The 19,140-nt window shown below is 47.5% G+C and overlaps 1 protein-coding gene across 14 annotated transcripts in view; it reads left to right on the plus strand.

Moving 5' to 3' along the window:
• MEIOB (meiosis specific with OB-fold) overlaps positions 1-19,140 on the plus strand; it is a 1,496,662-nt gene that overhangs the window by 1,289,666 nt on the left and 187,856 nt on the right. Inside the window, exon 11 of one of the 14 annotated variants that reach the window (XM_078664882.1) lies at positions 6,314-6,414. The exons of the other annotated variants lie outside the window; for them this stretch is intronic. Coding sequence (XP_078521008.1) covers positions 6,314-6,414 — 101 coding nt within the window. The remainder of the gene's footprint in view (positions 1-6,313; positions 6,415-19,140) is intronic. 14 annotated transcript variants of the gene reach the window in all.

Consider the following 19,140-nt stretch of genomic DNA (forward strand, 5'->3'; position numbering starts at 1 on the left):
GCTTTGTTCGCCCACGATGCAGCACAATTCACAATTTGTTATGGGTTGGATACTACAGATTGCCTTGGTCAGGCAATTGGAACCAGTCTGACACTCAGGAGACATGCCTTTATGAGGTCTGCAGGCTTCTCCGGGGATGTCCAATCTTTCCAAATGGATACGTCCTTTGATGGCTCTTGTCTCTTTGGTTGAAAGGCACACTTTGCTTTCAAGCATTTTCAAGACGGCAGGGCCACAGTGCGCTACTTGGGCCTGGCTGCCCCAAGGCATCTGTTCCACCAGCAGTTTCACCCACTCTGTAGATATGGTATGAATTTTTAATACTGCCAGCACCCTCTCGTGCAACCAGCCTAGCGGACCTGACAGCGATTCTGTGGCAGAGGCCGCATAAAACACAGACAACAAGGACCACATGAGCAGGGTGCAGCCCAATCTCCAGCTCCCACAGCTGCAAAACCTCTCTAGCGTCTCCTCCCAGGCCCAGCCTGAGGCAGGATTCAGCATTTTCTCTATAGGTGTCAAGCTATCACTTCAGTAAAATGGGTCCTACAAGTTTTCCAGCATGGTTCTCATCCAGGGGATACTCATCAAAGCCATAAGCTATGAATAATCCCCGCCCATGTGCGGGATCCCGGAGCATATAGAAAATACATATAAACACATATATATATATATATGCGTATGTGAAAACATACTCATGCAGCCTAAAATATTTCCAAACTGGCAAAGATGCTGAAAATTACATGGATTTGCATGAAAACAGCTGTACTCTACCAACCCCTAAGGAAGAAAGAGAGCAGTAAACATTTGCATACAACAATGCTTTATTGCCATAGAGAAACCTGTAATTGCAGGCATTTGCCAATAGGCTGCAGTAGAGTATAAAGAAACAAAGAAAAACTGACACCTTGCCTTTAAGGCGTTAGAGTAGGGGTACCGTGCCTTTAAGACCTGAAGGCGACCCCCTGCTCCCATGATGCACCACAGGTGGCAGTTGGGTCAGTTCTTTTCTCTGGCTCCTTCTGAGAGGATCCTGGAGCTTGAGCTCTCCAGTTTTTGACTAAAACTGGTTATTGAAGAGATTTTTTTCAGAAAATTCGACATTTTCTGGTTTATTAAGGCTTGTGCTACTGTTTCTGTGGAGATCCACTGAATTTTTTAGTCCGTATGCCAGCTTTATTCAGAAAGTGTCCTTCCTGTGACAAGAAAATGGCACTGGCAGATCCACACTCGGTGTGTATTGTGTGCCTTCCATCATCACACAGCCCTGACCAGTGCCACTATTGTCAGAAGTTCTCCAAACGGACTTTGCGTGATAGAGAACGAATCAAACTCCATGCTATGCTGGATAAAGACAAGAGACATCAGGTGGGTGGCCATGGATGCCCCAGGACATCGTCTTCCAGCAAGCAAGGCCAGAAACGGCGAGGCTCCACTTCCCATGACCCCAGAAAAAGGAAGGGGAGAAGAGATTCACTGTCGACGTCGAAGTTGCCGTTGAAGAGACCTAAACGCTCTTCAAGAACACCACCACAACGTCAAGAATCTCCGCCGCATACAAGTAAGTCGGCGTCGAGACTCCACACTTCGGGCTCGAAGTCTGTGGCTGCTGACAAGACCAAGTCTCCGTCGATGTCGAGGCTTCCGTCGACGTCGAGACACTCTCCGCCACCCTCGAGAGGGTCAGCGTTGAGAGGACTGACGGCTCTCACATCACCGCCGGCTGGCGTGTCGCCGTCGAGAGGATCGGCCAGATCCCATCATTCGACGTCGAGGAGATCGACGTCGACCCGGCGCCACAGGAAGGTCGCCATCGACACGACGTCGTAGATCGCCGAAGATCGCCGTCTATGTCCCCAACTCGGCGCCAAAGATCGCCGTCGAGGTCACCAACTCGATGCCGAAGACCGCCGTCGAAATCATCACGTCATGAACGTTCGACATCAAGACCTCGTTCGCCACCAATAGTTACACAGACATCGTCAACGTCGAGAGGCGAGGTCACAGGGATTGTGGAGTCTCCGAGGCGATCTGATCCTGGGTCCAGATTATCATCAGGGGAACGGTCATCGTCTCTTGGCCACCAGATTGTGGAGATCACTCCAGATGTCTCCCCCAAATCAGCGAAGGGGAAAACACGCAGTGTGTCGCCTCGCCATCCACAGGGTGCTGTATCTAGCGGTCGCAGTAGTCCGGGCGCAGATTACTACCGCACATACTCGCCATCTGGTCCAAGGACAAGTACTCCAGCCAGACCAGCAAAGTCTCCTCCTCGGAGGCCAAGATCTCCGGCCAGGTCAAGGACTCCTCCCAGGCCAAGAACACCCGCGAAACGAAAATCGCCTTCTAGACATCGGTCTAGATCTAGGGACCGGTGCAGCCTTCATCGCGACAGGTATATATACAGTAGGGGTCATGCCCCAATTACCCTCTTATACCTGGGCAAGGGACATCAGCGATGTAGAGTCAAAGAAAATACGGTATAAAGGGATCAATCACAAATATTTATTTTCAACCAGAGTATAATTAATTACCGTGCTTGCACTTCAATCCTATTTGTGGCAAATTAATTTCCACTGTTATAACTTGTGAATATGTCAGGGGCAAAACACAATATAATCACAATAAACTGATACATATATCAACTTCATATATACATCATGTACAATTCATTACAAATATCACACTCATATATACAATGCACTACATATATACAATATATACAACATATACAAAATATCACAAATACAAAATATATTAAAAAAATACAAAAGATGGTTACCCTACTGAGAGCAAAGCAATCAGAGTGTACACTTATAATTCAGTGTAGTACACTATAAGGTCATACCTTTCGCGCCAGAGAGATAACACCTCAAAGGAAATATTTAAACAAGGCGCTTTTTTTAGTTCCTACAATTCCAAATGATGGGACTCCTTTTGTCCGGATAGTGCCAGCATGCCTGATGAAATTATATTTTTTGAAAACCAGATTTTGAGGGAAATTGATGCACTCAATAGGAAAAACATCTCCTATAAATCAAATTTTTCAAAACAAGAACACCTAGCCCTTAAAAGTTTGACAAACAATCCCTTGATGGTAATAAAACCTGCTGAGAAGGGAGGGGGAATTGTCTTATGGGATAGCAATGCGTACGACAATGAAGTCCTAAGACAGCTAGGGAATTTCTCCCATTATCGTAAAATTGTAGAAAGTCCTGCTGCCATGCTTAAAGCCAAAATCGTGTATTTAACCACGCAGGCCCTTGATTGTGGATACCTTTGCAAAAAGGAATATGAATATCTAAACTTCACTATGCAAAAAATGCCGAGCTTGTATGTACTGCCTAAAGTACATAAGGACGCCGAGAAACCACCAGGGCGTCCTATCATTGCGGCCTGTGGTTCTTTGCTTGAACCATTGGCCAAATATATTGACACCTTTTTAAAACCTTTTGTGAGCACTACACAAGCGTATGCGAGGGACACTATGGATTTTATCCATAAGATTGAACACTCGATGTTCGATGGAGACCACCAGTTGTTGGTCTCCTTCGACATCGAGAGTTTATACACAAATATTCCTCAGGAAAAGGCTTTTGGATTTAGCCAGAATCTGCTTAAAGAACAGTTTTTTTGCATTTAAAGGTGAGCTATTCCTGCAACTTAAAGACGATGGGGTGTTGTTTCGCCCCAGAGATTGCCAACCTAGTGATGGACCAATTTGAAAGGAGATATATCTTCGATGAAGCGACCCCATTTCGGCACTGGGTGTCGAGGTGGGTGCGCTTCATCAATGATATATTCCTAATTTGGAATGGTGATGAAGCAGAACTTGAGCTGTTCCACCTATGGCTTAATGCCTGTACCCCCGATCTGAAATTCACTAAAACATTTAGTAATTCAAAGATCAATTTTTTGGATCTGTGGATTTTTCCCAACAATGGCCAGTTGGAGGTTAGTCTCTACACTAAGCCTACGGACAGGAATACACTCCTGGAGTTCTCTAGTGAACACCATAGGAGTCTTAAGGAAAATCTGCCTTATCGGCAATTTTTACGGATTCGCCGTAATTGCTCAAATAAAAGTGACTACTTTGACCATGCTGAAACCTTGTTTAATAAGCTGTGCATGAGAGGTTATCCTAGAAAATTGGTAAGGGCCGCGTTGAAAAGGGCGTGGTATACCCCCGTGAAACCTCACTGACACCGAAGGCCAAACAGAATGTCTCACAGTTGACATGTGTTTTGACTTTCAATCCGAAATTTAATAAAGTCAAACAGATTATTTAAAAAAATTGGAGATTGATGGAACATCTGAAAATCCTCAAGCCCTTGTTTGCCTTTAGAAAAGGGAGGAACCATAGACAACATCTTGTTCGAGCCAGTAGAGATTCTGCTGTGGTAAGAAAGGACACTAGGAGCCTGTTAGGTTTACCGGCAGTAGTGGGACACTTTAGGTGCACCAATTGTACCGCATGTGACTACACGAGAGACACTAAAACTATTTCCATCAATAACATGACACATACAATGAGATCATTTTCGAACTGTAACACCAAAAATGTGGTGTATGTGGTGTTGTGCCTGTGCGGGCTTGCCTACATTGGTCAAACCACACAAGCTGTTAAAATGCGCATCAGCCAACATAAGTCACGGATTAGATGTAAGACGCCAGGCGCACCCCTGGTCCTTCACTACAGTGGATGTGGACACAGTGAAGACGAGCTTTTTTGGTCAGTACTAGTTGTGATTAAAGCTAACAACAAGAGAGAACTAGAAACTAAAATTAACCGTACAGAAGCTCGCTTAATAGAAAAATACCACACTGAAACAGAGGGCTTGAATGATCGAGATGAGATCTGGGCATTAATATAATACAGCGATTATACTTCGGATTTCTGCATTTCCCATGAGGATAGGAGATGTATTGCATGAACTACGGGTGGTGCATGGATTTTCCCATGTTACCGTTGACCTGTTGATATAGATCTGATGGATTCTGTAATTATCTCCATGTTGTCATTACCATGCCATACATAGAAATCTAAGGAACGTGGTATTAGTTATAGGGATTTTGGCGCCTCACGGCTGATTTGCACAGCTTGTATGTTTTTAAGAAAATTAAGTTTAACGGTACTCAAGGGTGTGGGGAACAACTATCCTCCACAAAACAAAAGCAAAGCTCTCTAAACATGAATTAGCCGGGCTGTGGCTGAAATCAACAGAATAAAAGCCTGAAGATAAAGAACCAAAAGAAATTGTGTATATTTGTTTTTAAATGACTGTGTTTGTTAGAAAAAAAACAGGGAAACCTTGTCATAATTATAACGTGTGCTTGGGAGTATAATCCATGCCATAAATATAAAGGAAGCTTCTAGTGGAGGGGCTCCTTTCACTTTTTGTTGTTTTGGTGTCAGTATTGTTTTAAGAAAATTTTGGTTTGAATGTTGAAGTCGGCGTCATATTTTATGCCCATGGAAGAATGTACGTCTGTAGGTGTCCGTGCAGTGTCTGGAAACTAGAAGCCACTGTGCAATTGTTTATTTTCCTGTTGTTTCTCTTTTTAGTGCCATGAGATGTACTATACATTGTTGTATGTGAGAGGGGTTTGAATTTGATTCCCCGCCTCTTGGCGATTTTTGATGTGGGTGATATGTCTCCTCCCGATGGTGGCATGCCGCATGCGTGACCGTTGACATTTGGGTGAATAGCGGTAGGAGACGACTGCTGAGATGGCTTGACCCCATGTGTGATGATTTATTTTCCGGGTACGTTAGTTCTGTGGTATTGATTTATTTCTTTTTTTGGGCACATTGTCGCTCGTAATGAGCGTATTTCCTGATTCCACTACTTTGGAGCGTGTACGCACGGGTAGCTTTTTTGTAGTTTCCAAGTAGGGCATACTGGGTAATATAGGAACATAGGACTTATGAGTAGTATTCCTTCCTTTGTGGTAATGTGTGTAGAAGCGTGACGTCATCACATGCACGCTATGTAGCGAGGTGGAGACGAGATACGCAATCTTGCCGTTTTGCTCAAGACCTTGTGAACGCGAGAGACCCGGCGTTTGTGACGGGGAGCCCATTTCCTCAGGTATTTTAGTTTATTTGGTTGTTTTCCTGCGGTCGTTACCATAGGGCGGTTTTGTGTATAACTGCCGCTCTTATGCTAACTGGTTTTCCTGAGGGCGTTTCTATAGGGCAATTTTGTGTATAACTGCCACTCTTATGCTAACTTGTAGAGTGTGTGACGTTTTCTAGGGGATTATTACTAATCTCGTCCCCTCTCGCCTTTCTCCTTCTGATTTTACTTAGGGTGTATAGGAATTCAGCTCCTGCTATATATTTCCTCCGGCAAGAAACATTCCCCGAGAGGCTTTGATTGTGTCCTATCGAGCGTTAAACAGCCCATTAAGGTAAGGTTTAGACTGTCTGCGTGTGATTGGTTGCTCGATGTAATGTGCCAGGTGGCAGTGGGAATGGTCGCCACCAGCCTTTTGGTTTGAGAGAATTACCTTTCCACTCAGGTAATCAGAGTCCTTAGCATGTATAACCTTGCCTTGTTTACTCCTTCTTTCTTCTGATGGGAAGGATTTGCCTTTTCAGTGGTTGGCTTTTCCATTTTGTTGACTGACCCCTCTATAGCATGTTGGATTTTTTCAGAGGTGCTGGCCTCTATTATCTGCTTACGTATGGGGACCTCCGGTGTTTCCCCTCTCTTTACTCACAAGGCACAGTACTTGATTTTTTCTGGCACTGCATGGTCACTGTTGAGTCTTGGTAGTTCATTTTATTTTATTTGTTTGTATTATTTTTATTATTTTTGTAGTGATACTGATCCCTCAGTCCTGATGAGGCACCTGCGTGGACAGTTTTAAAGGAGTCCCATCATTTGGAATTGTAGGAACTAAAGAAAGCGCCTTGTTTAAATATTTCCTTTGAGGTGTTATCTCTCTGGCGCAAAAGGGATGACCTTATAGTGTACTACACTGAATTATAAGTGTACACTCTGATTGCTTTGCTCTCAGTAGGGGAACCATCTTTTGTATTTTTTTGATATTTTTTGTATTTTTGATATTTTGTATTTTTGTATATGTTGTTCATCGCGACAGGCCCCATAAGAGGAGGTGCACAAGACCTCTTACGTGGTTCTTCGTCTACGAAATCTACGGTCCGGGATTATTCTCCGACCTTCTCCTCCACACCACCTTCACGGGTGTCACCCATAGATGACATCTCTACTTTTACGGAGGTTCTGGGTAGGGGAGCAAGGAAACTTAACATCTCTCTGCATACCCCGTGGTTCTCCCATCAATCATCTTCGATACCCTGCACCACCGGTCAGCTCCAAGATCCCTGCTACCTTTGGTGCCCGGATTCCTGGAGCCTGCAATGGCCACCTTTCTTACTCCTGCGACAGTGGGTTCGGTACCATCCAGAATCGCCAAAAAGTATAAGGCTCCAGTGGAGGACCCCTTGTTCCTCAGGACGGATCCACCAGCTGATTCAGTCATCGTGGCGGCTGCCATAAAATCCCATTCTGCTTCCACCTCATCCTCGGTACCCCCGGAAAAGGATAGTAAGCAGATGGATTCGTATGGGAGGAGAATGTGCAGCACTTCTGCGCCATTCATGAAAGTTGCCAGCGCCTCCGCTCTTCTTGGACGATACGATAGATCTCTCTGGGACTCTCTCACTCGCTTCGCAGAGAAGCTTCCCAAAGAAGACCGGCAGGACCTCACTGAGATTCTCCAGGAGGGAGAACTCGTAGCCAACCAAGTAATCAGTGCGGTAGCGGATGCTTCCGACCTCGCAGCCCACGGTTACTCTCATGGAGTATGCTCACGACGCTCGGCTTGGCTACGCCTTACAGGCCTCAAGCCTGATGCTCAAATGGATCTTCTCTGTTCGGGTCTCACGCCGACGATGAGATGACTAAAATGAAGGCGGAGATGGACACGGTTAAGGCAGTGGGGTTAGAGAAACGCAAATAGTCCAAAAAGCGCTTCCGTCAGGGCGACAAGCGGTGGTACCAACAGAGGGTTCAAACCCCTCAGTGGTCATCCCAAACACAGCAAAGGTCTCAGTTTCAGCAGAGACGCCCTGGTAGAGGCAGAGGGAATAGTAACAAGCAACAGTCGACCTCAAAACAGCCTCCAAAGCCTTGAGTCGTTGCTTCCTCCTCAACTGTTCCCCACTCCGGTGGGAGGGAGTGTAGCTTGCCACCTGGAAGAGTGGAAATCCATGACAAAGGACAAATGGGTGATGAGTATTGTGCGGCATAGTTACTTGCTGAGGTTCAAGTCACCTCCTCCGCAAGTGTTTCCTCAGCTCAAGCACCTCTCTCGACTTCAAAGTCAGCTGTTGAAGGACGAAGTCTCTACCCTTCTCATGAAAAAGGACATAGAGGAGGTCCCTCCCATGCAAAGAAATCAAGGAGTATACTCCCGCTACTTTCTAGTCCAAAAACGAGGAGTAGCCAAAGAGAACAGACCTATCCTTGACCTACGTCAGCTGAACAGATTCATCAGAAAAGAAAGATTTCGCATGCTAGCCCTGCACCAGATCTTTCCACGCCTCCACCAGGGAGACCGGATCTGTGCCATCGACCTGCAGGACGTGTACTTTCATATACCCGTCTCAGTAAAGCACCGGAAATTCCTCAGGTTTCAGATAGACCGCCACTACTACCAGTATCGAGTGCTGCCGTTTGGCCTTGAAATCCGCCCCATGGACATTCTCCAAATGCATGGCGGTGGTGGCTGCCTTCCTCCGCAGGCGGAAGATCTTCGTCTATCCCTATCTAGACGACTGGCTCCTGAAGAGCTCCACGACTGTTCCTCTTCAAAGACATCTATCGTACTGTCTCAACCTGATGCATTCCTTGGGGTTGCAGGTCAACTACAAGAAGTCAGTGCTCAACCCCACCCAGCGAATACACTACCTGGGCGCCTCCTTGGACTCCGCAAGAGCAAGCGTGTGTCCTTCGGAGCAGAGGTTGTCATCCATGCTTCTAAAGTGTCACATCCTGCTAGACACTCCAAGTCCCACGGCCAGACAAGTGTTGTCTCTTCTGGGATCGATGGCCTCATGCATCTACATCGTGTCCAATGCACGCCTTCACATGAGGCCTCTGCAACAGGCCCTAGAGGATAAGTATGGGCGAATATGGGGTTAAAGCACACCTGCCCAGCCTCGACCGTGCTCACTGATGTTTTGGGCTGATTAAAACGTTACTGAATTTGAACTTCAACTCGGGCACCTGCTTTATTTATATCTGTAAGTGCTTCCTGTTGAGGTTTAATTTTTGTGACAGAAGCCTCGTGCCAGAATGAATCCTGCCCTGCATAGTTATCCACGAAGATGCCACCGTTTTGTGCAATACCTCTACTCAACTGGAGTACTTTCTACTTGCTAATCCAGTAAGTGCTACCTCGTTGGGTAAATGATAGTGTTTTTCCTATACTGCAGCTGCGTAGGGCCAGAAGATTTGTCTCCACTGACCATGTGTGCCTGTAACTTTGCCACCGCGCCAAAAGGCGGCAAGGTCCCTTGAGTGAACTGTCCTTCATAGTTGGTAAAGGGCGGGAAGACGTTTGATACTGCTAGTGTGTGGGGCGGGGCTTCTATGCGTGTCAACATGCCTCCTGTGTATAAAGGGTCAGAGAGCGAGCAGGGCAGCAGGTGAGGAGAAAGCAGCCTCCTGGTCACAGGAACTACACGGGGATTGCGCTCGAGAAACTCAGGGATGCAAAGACCTCCCTCGGGTATTACAGCTAATTTTCGACGGCAGATATGGGGTTAGAGCACACTTGCCCAGCCTCGACCGTGCTCACTAATGTTTTGGGCTGATTAAAACGTTACTGAATTTGAGCTTCAACTCAGGGACCTGCTTTATTTATATCTGTAGGTGCTTCCTGTTGAGGTTTAATTTTTGGCCCACAGGAAGCACTTACAGAGTTAAGGCAGGTGCCTGAGTTGAAGCTAACTTTGTAACCATTTTAGAATGGCGCCGGCAAGCTGCCAGAGTTGCTTACTTGCAAGTTGCAACTCTGGCAGCTTACCAGCGCCATCTCTAAAATGGTTACAAAGTTAACTTTCTTCAACTCGAGCACCGGCCTTAACTGAAATCTGCCCGCGAGCGGATTTGCGGATTTTTCGGCAATTTCGCGAAATTCGCGAATCGCAAAATTGCCGAAAATCCGCAAATTTCGCGAGCGGAACGGATTTTCCGCCCATAGTTACTAGAGGATCAATGGTCTCAGAAATCAGGACACTGGGAGGATCAGGTCTCTCTCAACCAAAGTGCCAGAGACTCCATCAGATGGTGGATGAAACGCTCTCATCTTCTGCGGGGAGTCCCTTTCCATCAAACATCTCCATCAAAGACAGTGGTCACGGATGCCTCGATACACGGCTGGGGTGCTCATATGGACCAGCTTCAAGTTCAGGGTCTCTGGTCCGAAGTGGAAAGAGGCTACCACATCAACTTCCTGGAGCTCCGGGCTGTCTACCTGGCACTCAAGTCCCTCTACCCGTCTCTACGCACCAACCACATTCAAGTTCAGACAGACAACACAACAACAATGTTCTATCTGAACAAGCAGGGAGGCAACAGGTCACGAGTTCTGTCTCTGGAAGCTCAAGCCATCTGGCACTGGCTCCTGGCAAGAGGTCTATCCGTCGTGGCAGTTCACCTACCAGGGATCCTAAATGTTCAGGCGGACGGCCTAAGCAGAGACTTCGTAGAAGCGCACGACTGGGTGCTCAAGGAAGAGGTCGTACAGGAGGTGTTTCATCAATGGGGTGTACCAGATATAGACCTGTTCGCAGACGCGGCAAACCCAAAATGCCCTGTCTTTGCGTCCAGGTTCCCCCAACAGGGCTCACGGGGGAACGCACTTTTGATCAGCTAGTCGCAGACATTGCTGTACGCCTTTCCTCCCCTGCCTCTGATCCCGGCGGTGATTCAGAAGTTCTACAGGACCAACACCATGATGATCCTGATAGCGCCGGAGTGGCCACGCCAGTGGTGGTACCCGGATCTCCTCCAGCTTTCAGAGGTCCCTCACCGGAGACTGCCTTGCCATCCAGACTTGTTGACCAAGGACGAGCGGAGGGTGTTTCACCCCAATCTTCCTTCCCTTCGATTGACGGCATGGCTCCTGAGGTCATCCAATATGGCCACCTAGACCTTTCGGCAGACTGCATCAACATTCTTAAGGAGGCTAAGAGACCCTCCACTAGAAAGTCTTATGCTTTCAAGTGGAAGAGATTTTTCATTTGGTGCCTTAACAATTCTCTTGAGCCTATCCATGGTCAGGAGCAGGTGATTCTACCCTACCTATTACATTTGGCAAGGTCAGGCTTGAAGTACCCCTCCATCAGGGTTCACTTAGCGGCAATCACAGCCTATAGGAAGTCGCCTTCTAAGACCTCATTCTTCCTTATGCCTGTGGTCAAAGATTTCTTGCAGGGGCTTAAGAAAGTTTTTCCACCAGTGAGGTCCCCCTCTCCTCCCTGGGAGCTTAACATCATACTCACTAAATTGATGGGTGCTCCCTTCGACCCTATCCATAAGGCTTCTTTGCAGCACTTGACCTGGAAAGCTGCCTTTTTGGTGGCTATCACCTCTGCCCGTAGGGTTAGCGAAATCCAGGCCCTGTGTTGGAGGGAACCTTACACAGTATTTCTTGCCAATAGGGTGGTACTGAGGACACATCCAGGCTTCCTGCCCAAGGTAGTCTCAGACTTTCATATTAATTAGTCTATCACCCTGCCTACTTTTTTCCCTCAATCTACCACTTCCCCGGAGAGGTCGTTAGACTCTCTCGATCTCTGAAATGTTACCTAGCAAAAACCCTTCCACTTAGGAAGTCTGACCGGCTCTTTGTGATTTATGTGTCAGCTAATACCGGTCTGTCAGCCTCAAAAAGATCAATTTCTCGATGGATCGTCTCCTGTATAGCTCTGTCTTACCAATGAGCTAATAAGGCTTTACAGGGTAGACCTCATGCACACTCTACTAGAGGCAAAGCTTCCACTACGGCTCTCCTTCATAATATTCCAATCCCTGAGATTTGTAAAGTGGCTACATGGCGTTCAGTACATACCTTTTGACCGCCATTATTGCCTAGTTTCAGATGCACAGGCTGATGGCCAAGTGGGACAGGCCTCTTTGAGGAATTTATTTGCATAACTGCATTTTAAATGTGATGTTGATTCTTGTTTTACTTTATACTTATTTGCTAGTCTGCAAAACTTTGGGTATGGGCTTGCTAATCTATTCATAGATTATGACTATTGATGAGTATCCCCTGGATGAGAAGGATTAGTTACTTACCTGTAATCCTAGTTCTCATCCAGGGGTATACTCATCAAACTGAAGACGATGTGGAGATTGGTACACAGCCTTGAGTTTCTTCAATAAAGGTTAGCGACTCGAGAACGGAAACGCAGCGCGTCGTGAAAAACGTCTGAATTTTACATCGGAGTTTCATTCTTATATCGGGGTCTAACATAGACTTCAACGCTGGCATCGATGCTCCCTGATGAAGGGCTCTATGCCCGAAATGCATAGGAAATGAAGCTTGATGCCACATGTTACGTGGATTAATTACGACGAAATGTTGAGATAATTTCATGAGTATTAATCACACAATAATGAAAAAAGAAACTGAATAAAAGATTTAAACATCATACCCACAGGAAGTGAATTATATATTTTTTCATGGAGTCCTCGGAGTAATACCAAGTACAAGAAGGTGTGCACAAGGGGATGCAGCTAATGATCCATTAGGAGCACATGAGCAAGTGTGTATACTCATCAAAGTCATAAGCTCCCACCCACCTCCCCGGACGAGCATTATCATAAAGTTAAGAGATGTTACTATGGATCTACTCAGGTGTTATGCACCTCCAAAAAGAACTGACCCAACTGCCACCTGTAGTACATCATGGATGCAGGGGGTCGCCTTCAGGTCTTAAAGGCACGGTACCCCTACTCTAATGCCTAAAAGGCAAGGTGTCAGTTTTTAGGGCGAGCTGGTGTTAGCAGCGTGAAGCGCTGCTGTCCAGCGAAGCCTCTATTGTTAGCGACTTGCTCTGGAAGTGGGACAGGGGATGTGTACGAGCTTTCGGCGATTTCAGCATGTGCACGCGCACGTACAGCCACACGCCGTGCACATCTCCTGTCCCGCTTCCGAGGCAAGTCAGCCTCCTGCAATCAATCAATCACACATGCGCACACACACACGCACACCCCCCCCCACAGCCAGTGCACGTAACTTGTCTTCAAACAGCATGTAAGCGCTCACTTACCAGCTCGGTCCTTGCCCATCCCTTGGCACGCCGTGGGACTCTCCTCACCACTCGGAAGCCCCATGTTGCCTCTGGTGCCATGCAGTCTTCGCCCGGTCCCTCTGTTGGGGCCAGGGACTTCAGCATTCAGCGTGCAGGCTTCCGGATGTTCTCCCGGCGGTTCCTTCCTGTTTCTTTTGCAGGCCCCGCCCACGTCCCAACGAAGGCTGCCTGACTTCCGCGATGACGCCTCAGTTCTTCAGGTCAGTATGATCGGCATTTCTAAATTTGTTTCTATTGCTTTTTTTTCTTGTTTAACCTTCCCTTCATTTCCCAACTACTTTTGTTTCTTTCATTTGCACATTCCCGATTCAATGTTTTTTTTCAATTTCCTGCCACGCTTCTTTCCTTATTACCCTCTCATTCAGTACTCTGACCCTGTCTCACCTGCACCCCTCCCCATCGCATTCGTGGCCATCAGCGGCGTCACTGCGGGGGTGCGGACCGCACCAGGTGACACCAATCTGGTTTAGGTTACGGAGGTCCTGTAGGGGCTTGCGCCGCGCGTGATGGACGTAAAGTTTGTCAGGCCTCGGGTATAAGCATTAACGACGAGGCTACCGGGGGCAGGGCCTGGCAGCGCGGCTGCTGCGCACATCAGCACTCCGAGACAACCGGCCGGCCTACGACACCCAATGGGATGAAGCGGACACCATTTCAGGCACAGATTGAAAAAGCTTTGGACAAACAGGTATGCTACCCCTGGCCGTCTCTCTCCCCCACGTATTCCCTAGAAAGAGCACAGTCGTCACAGATTTATCTTTGCCATCGAGAAGCCACAGGCAACAGGGCAGTTTATGTGGCAACTGACTGCGTTCCCTTACGTGTAATGTCGCCAGCCTTTCATGCCACCTTCCCCCTTCGGAGTAGAGCAAGAGGTAAGAGAGGCATTGGAAGCGCTGAGGGTACGTACAGGTAATGCCCCCCCTACCATAAGTAGGTGTTTCAGGAAGTCCCCGGGTTCTGCCATGGAAATATGATGCACTTTTGGTTCCCTTTGCAGGGAAGAGTAAAGTGACATCATACGCATTACATATACCACCTCTGTGCCATCTCCACACGAACGGAGAGCGAAGATGGGTCACGAGTGAGAATCGAGGGGCCTCGGTACCTTCCATTCGTGCCAGTTGCGCCCCGGAATCTCCCAGTAGGTGTTACTGAGTTTAGGTTTGTTAAATATCACTACGCTCCATCCGTTTTCCTATAAGGACCCTAATGTACTGATAGGCACCGAGCGATTGCCAGAAATAGTCCCCTCATCGGGTTTTCCAACAAGAAGACATTTACCCCTTCAAAGCCCCTTTTACCAATCTGTTAATACAAAGGTATTTATTTAAAATCGTGTCACCCTGAGAGCGTCAGCCCTGCAATCTCCCAACAAAAAAAGTCACAGGCGGGCTCCAAATTCTGCGAAGGCATTCGAGTTTGAGTAAGACTTTGTCCAGCTTCCAGCCACAGCCCTCCCCTCAGGTGGGCCCCTCTGGCCAGCTTTGTTCTTTCTAAACTCCCAAACTGTGTTGCGGAAGGGATGCAGCGCGGCACTGCTGAGATCACAAGACCCCTTCAATAGTGATGTAGCCAGGAGCAGGGGCCCCCGCGCCCTTGTCATGGGAGACAAGAAAGGCTCGTGGCTTTGCAGTTTTTCTGCATATTAGCATTAGTTAATTGCCTATGCTTGCTGCTTTTGGAGAACAATAAAAGAGAATAGGTTTCAGGGCGAACAACAGTACTGAAACAACACTTTTGGCGGTAACGGATACTATCAGGGCCCAGGTGAATCATGGTAAGACAGTCGTCCTGATACTCTTGGATTTATCAGCGGCTTTTGATACCGTACCACACGACCAACTACTGAAAGCCCTGGAAGCGAAAGGTATTCGAGACAAGGCATTGGGATGGCTACAATCCTTTTTGGCGGATCGAACACAATCAGTGTGTCTGGGTGATTTTATTTCTCCCCCGCGAAACATTAAATAAGGGGTTCCTCAGGGTTCTTCATTAAGCCCAACCTTGTTTAATGTATTTGTTTCCTCATTGGCAGCCATTGGAAGAAAGTGGGGTGTTGAAATGTGTTCTTATGCTGACGACACCCAGCTGATGGTCACCATTGATGAGAAAGATGATCCTAAAACTCGACTACTAAACTGCCTGACTGAACTGGCCAATTGGATGCAAGAGCACTGTCTGAGATTAAATGCAGACAAGTCAGAAATCCTCCTGTTTGGCAAAAATCCCCAGCTCTGGGACAACAGCTGGTGGCCAAGTAACCTGGGCTTGCCCCCAAATCCCACCATAAAAGCAAAAAACTTGGGTGTGGTATTGGACAGTGCTCTGTCCATGAAATCACATGTCTCCACTGTCTGTGGCAGAGGCTTTGCATTATTGAAAATGCTCAGACGAGTCTTCCCCTGGATTCCGACTGAGTGTAGGAAGACCCTGATCCAGTCGCTGCTGATAAGCAGACTGGACTACGGCAACTCTCTGTTTGTTGGAATGGCAGACTATCTCTTCTCCAAACTGCAGATAGTGCAAAATGCCGCGGCAAAGGCTGTATGCAATAGGAAGAGATATGATTCGGCAAAAAGTTGCCTGCGAGAGCTACATTGGCTCCCAATGCGACAAAGAGCCAACTTCAAACTACTGTGTATCACACACAAGGTACTTTACAATACAGGCCCTACTATTCTACACAATAAAGTCAAATTCCATAGACCATCAAGGAACCTTCGTTCCAGAACTTTAGGAAGAGCAAACACTACCCGCGTGAAGACTGTTAGGATGGGAGAGCGGGCTTTCTCTCATCTAGCTGCAACCAAATGGAATGAACTACCTTCCAGTCTCAGACTGACAGACTGTCTCCTATCATTTAGGAAACAATTAAAGACATTACTCTTCCCTAAACTAGAGTAATTAGTAATCAGTGCGGTTATCGTACCTCTCAGCACCAAACCTCAGCGCCGTGATATCCTACCCAGGATGATTGTTAGCGCTTTATAAATAAATAAATTAAATTAAATTAAATAAACAGATTTTCAACACAGATAAGCAGGCTTGGGCCTGGCTCAATGCCTTTGTGTTTTAAGATTGTATTGCCAAGCTGCTTAATGCTTTGGGTGTTTTTGGGGTGCAGTGGGACCCGGCGAGCATGGCATTAAGCTTCTACCTTTTGAGGTGTAATGGCCCATGCTATGATCTGGTAGCCATCTGTGGTGGGTGAGTCTGTTGCACTAAAACCCAGCGCCTCCATTGTCCGGGCGGTTAGACATATAGGTAGAGCTGCCAGGTTGGCCTCTCTGTGCACTTTGTGGACACCAGTTGTGCACCGGCGTATTTTTGTCTCCTAAGAGATTGATTGGTCGTATTGGCGGTAGGTCAGAGGAAGTCAGGAGGGCGCAGAGAGTGAGTCACTGTCTCTCACTAACGGTCAGTGTGAGTCACAGGCACTGCACGACTGGCCGCAGGGCACTGGGTTCAGCGGTGGTAAAGAGCGACCCCTTGTGGACACTGATTCAGCCGGAGGGGGGTGGGGGGTGTATACCCAGAGACCGCGAATTCGGCGCTCCCTCTGATCTGGGCCACCGTTCACCTCCGTCACTTCTTTCCATTGACATAAGAAAGCACTTTGGGTTAATGCTCCTACTGCAGAGATCCGATGGTCTCAGATTCAAGCTTGGGTGGGCTACCTGCGGCCTAGCGGCTAGACCTGCCCACTTTGGAGCTGCGAACTAGGTTTGAATCTCGGCCACAGCTCATCAGCCTGTGATTCAGGGCAAATCACTTAACTTTTCCCGCGGAGGAGGTCCATGCGGTAAGTCGTGAGGGAGGTGACACCACATGAGTTCCCCGCACTGGGTGACACCAACCGTAGTGACGCCACTGGTGGCCATACCGTAATGTTACTATACAAAGGTTTCATTTTCCTGACATTCCCTGAATGGAACGCATCCAGTCCCTGAATTTGGCTGTGATTTGTTTATGGAATGATGTACACACAGACACTCGTCGCCGTTACGTTTTCTGTCTCGCGCCGGCTACTTTGCCTCGGGGTAGGCTCCCGGGCTCTCTCCTGCTTGGTGGCCGGTGTGACAGCCACCATTGGAAGAGCAGAGCCTATTGTCCACGTGTGGGACAGAGGAGGTGCTGACGTTATAGACAGGCCTCTGACAGCGCGCAGCCTGCAGCCTTGGGTCACTGCAGTGGCATGCCGTCTTGAGGGTGAACACTTGACCGCCAGACATCGGATCACGCCCAGCAGTCACACTCACTGTGGCTGAAGGGCTGGCTTGTCTGCCTCCACTTTTTTTCGTCACTCTTGGAATATGTGGCCCTGCTAGTTCTGCTCTCAAGGCCCACTGAGCCGGCATGCCTCCTACATACCACCATTGCTACAAAAATAAATACACATTTCTTTTGCCTACAATTTATAGACTTTTATTGCAATTGGTGTTGCAAGATTTAGCAATGCCAATAGCTCAAACTTAATTAATGCGAGACCTATTGCATTGCAAATGCTTGTTCTTTGTTTCTTTATACTCTACTGCAGCCTACTGGCAAATGCCTGCAATTACAGGCTTCTCTATGGCAACAAAGCATTGTTGTATGGAAATATTTACTGCTCTTTCTTCCTTAAGTGTTGGGAGAGTACAGCTGTGTTTATGCAAATCCATGTAATTTTCAGCATCTTTGCCAGTTTGGAAATATTTTAGGCAGCATGTATATGTTTTCACATATGCATATATATATGTATATATATATGTATTTTCTATATGCCCCGGGATCCCGCACATGGGCGGGGATTATTCATAGATTATGACTTTGATGAGTATACCCCTGGATGAGAACTAGGATTACAGGTAAGTAACTAATCCTTACGCCCTTCTCATGCAGCAGGAAGTGCAGACTCCATTGGATAAAGAGGCCATAGAAAGGGTTCGGGCCTCAGAAGTAAGAACAACTTGTGCTGAAGATCGATAGGCCATCATCCTATTTTAGATCTATGCCCTCTCTATGCCTCCCTCTGGAAGGACAACTTAATGATGCTCACTCTTCCCCAGTTCTTGTCTGCCATCGACCCTGGAGACTGGATGATAGCATTGGATCTGCAGGACACTTATTTACACAATCATGACTACACATCCCGGTCCTGTTGGCCCACAGGTGCTACCTGCTGTTCACGGTGGGACCGGAGCAATATCAGTTTGCTGGGTTCCCCTGTGGCCGCGCCAGTGCCCCTCAGGTGATCGCGAAAGTGATGGTGGTAGTTGCAGAGCATCATCGGAGGCCAGGGGTTACAGTCTTCCCTTACCTCAACGATTGGCTGCTGAATGCAAACTCACTCCTGGCAGTCATCACCAACCCCCAGACTACGAAGAACCTCTTGACTTCCTTGGGGTTCACTATCAACATGCTGCTGTCACACCTGACTCTACAGATGCTCCCTTTCATCAGATTTATTTTGGACACGGTGCAGTTTTGGTGAGGCCATCTAGAAGAGGTGGAGATCAGAGGCATTTGGTCTCCAACCGAATCTGGCTCTATATCAACCTCCTGGAGTTGCGGGCCATCTGCTTGGCTTTGAAAGTCTTCCTGGCATCTTTCAAAGGGGTCTGTGCAGGTGCTCATGAACAATGCCACCGCCATGTGGTACTGTAACAATGAGGGTGGCGTGGGATCACGGCCCATATGTCGGAAGGCACTATGCCTCTGGAAGCAGCGAGAACATCAGGGTATTTTCAAGGTACACCACCTAGCTAGATCTCGAAACGACAGGGCAGACTAGCCCA

The sequence above is a fragment of the Lissotriton helveticus genome, chromosome 10, assembly GCF_964261635.1.
Source record: "Lissotriton helveticus chromosome 10, aLisHel1.1, whole genome shotgun sequence".
In the NCBI taxonomy this organism is placed as follows: Eukaryota; Metazoa; Chordata; class Amphibia; order Caudata; family Salamandridae; genus Lissotriton; species Lissotriton helveticus.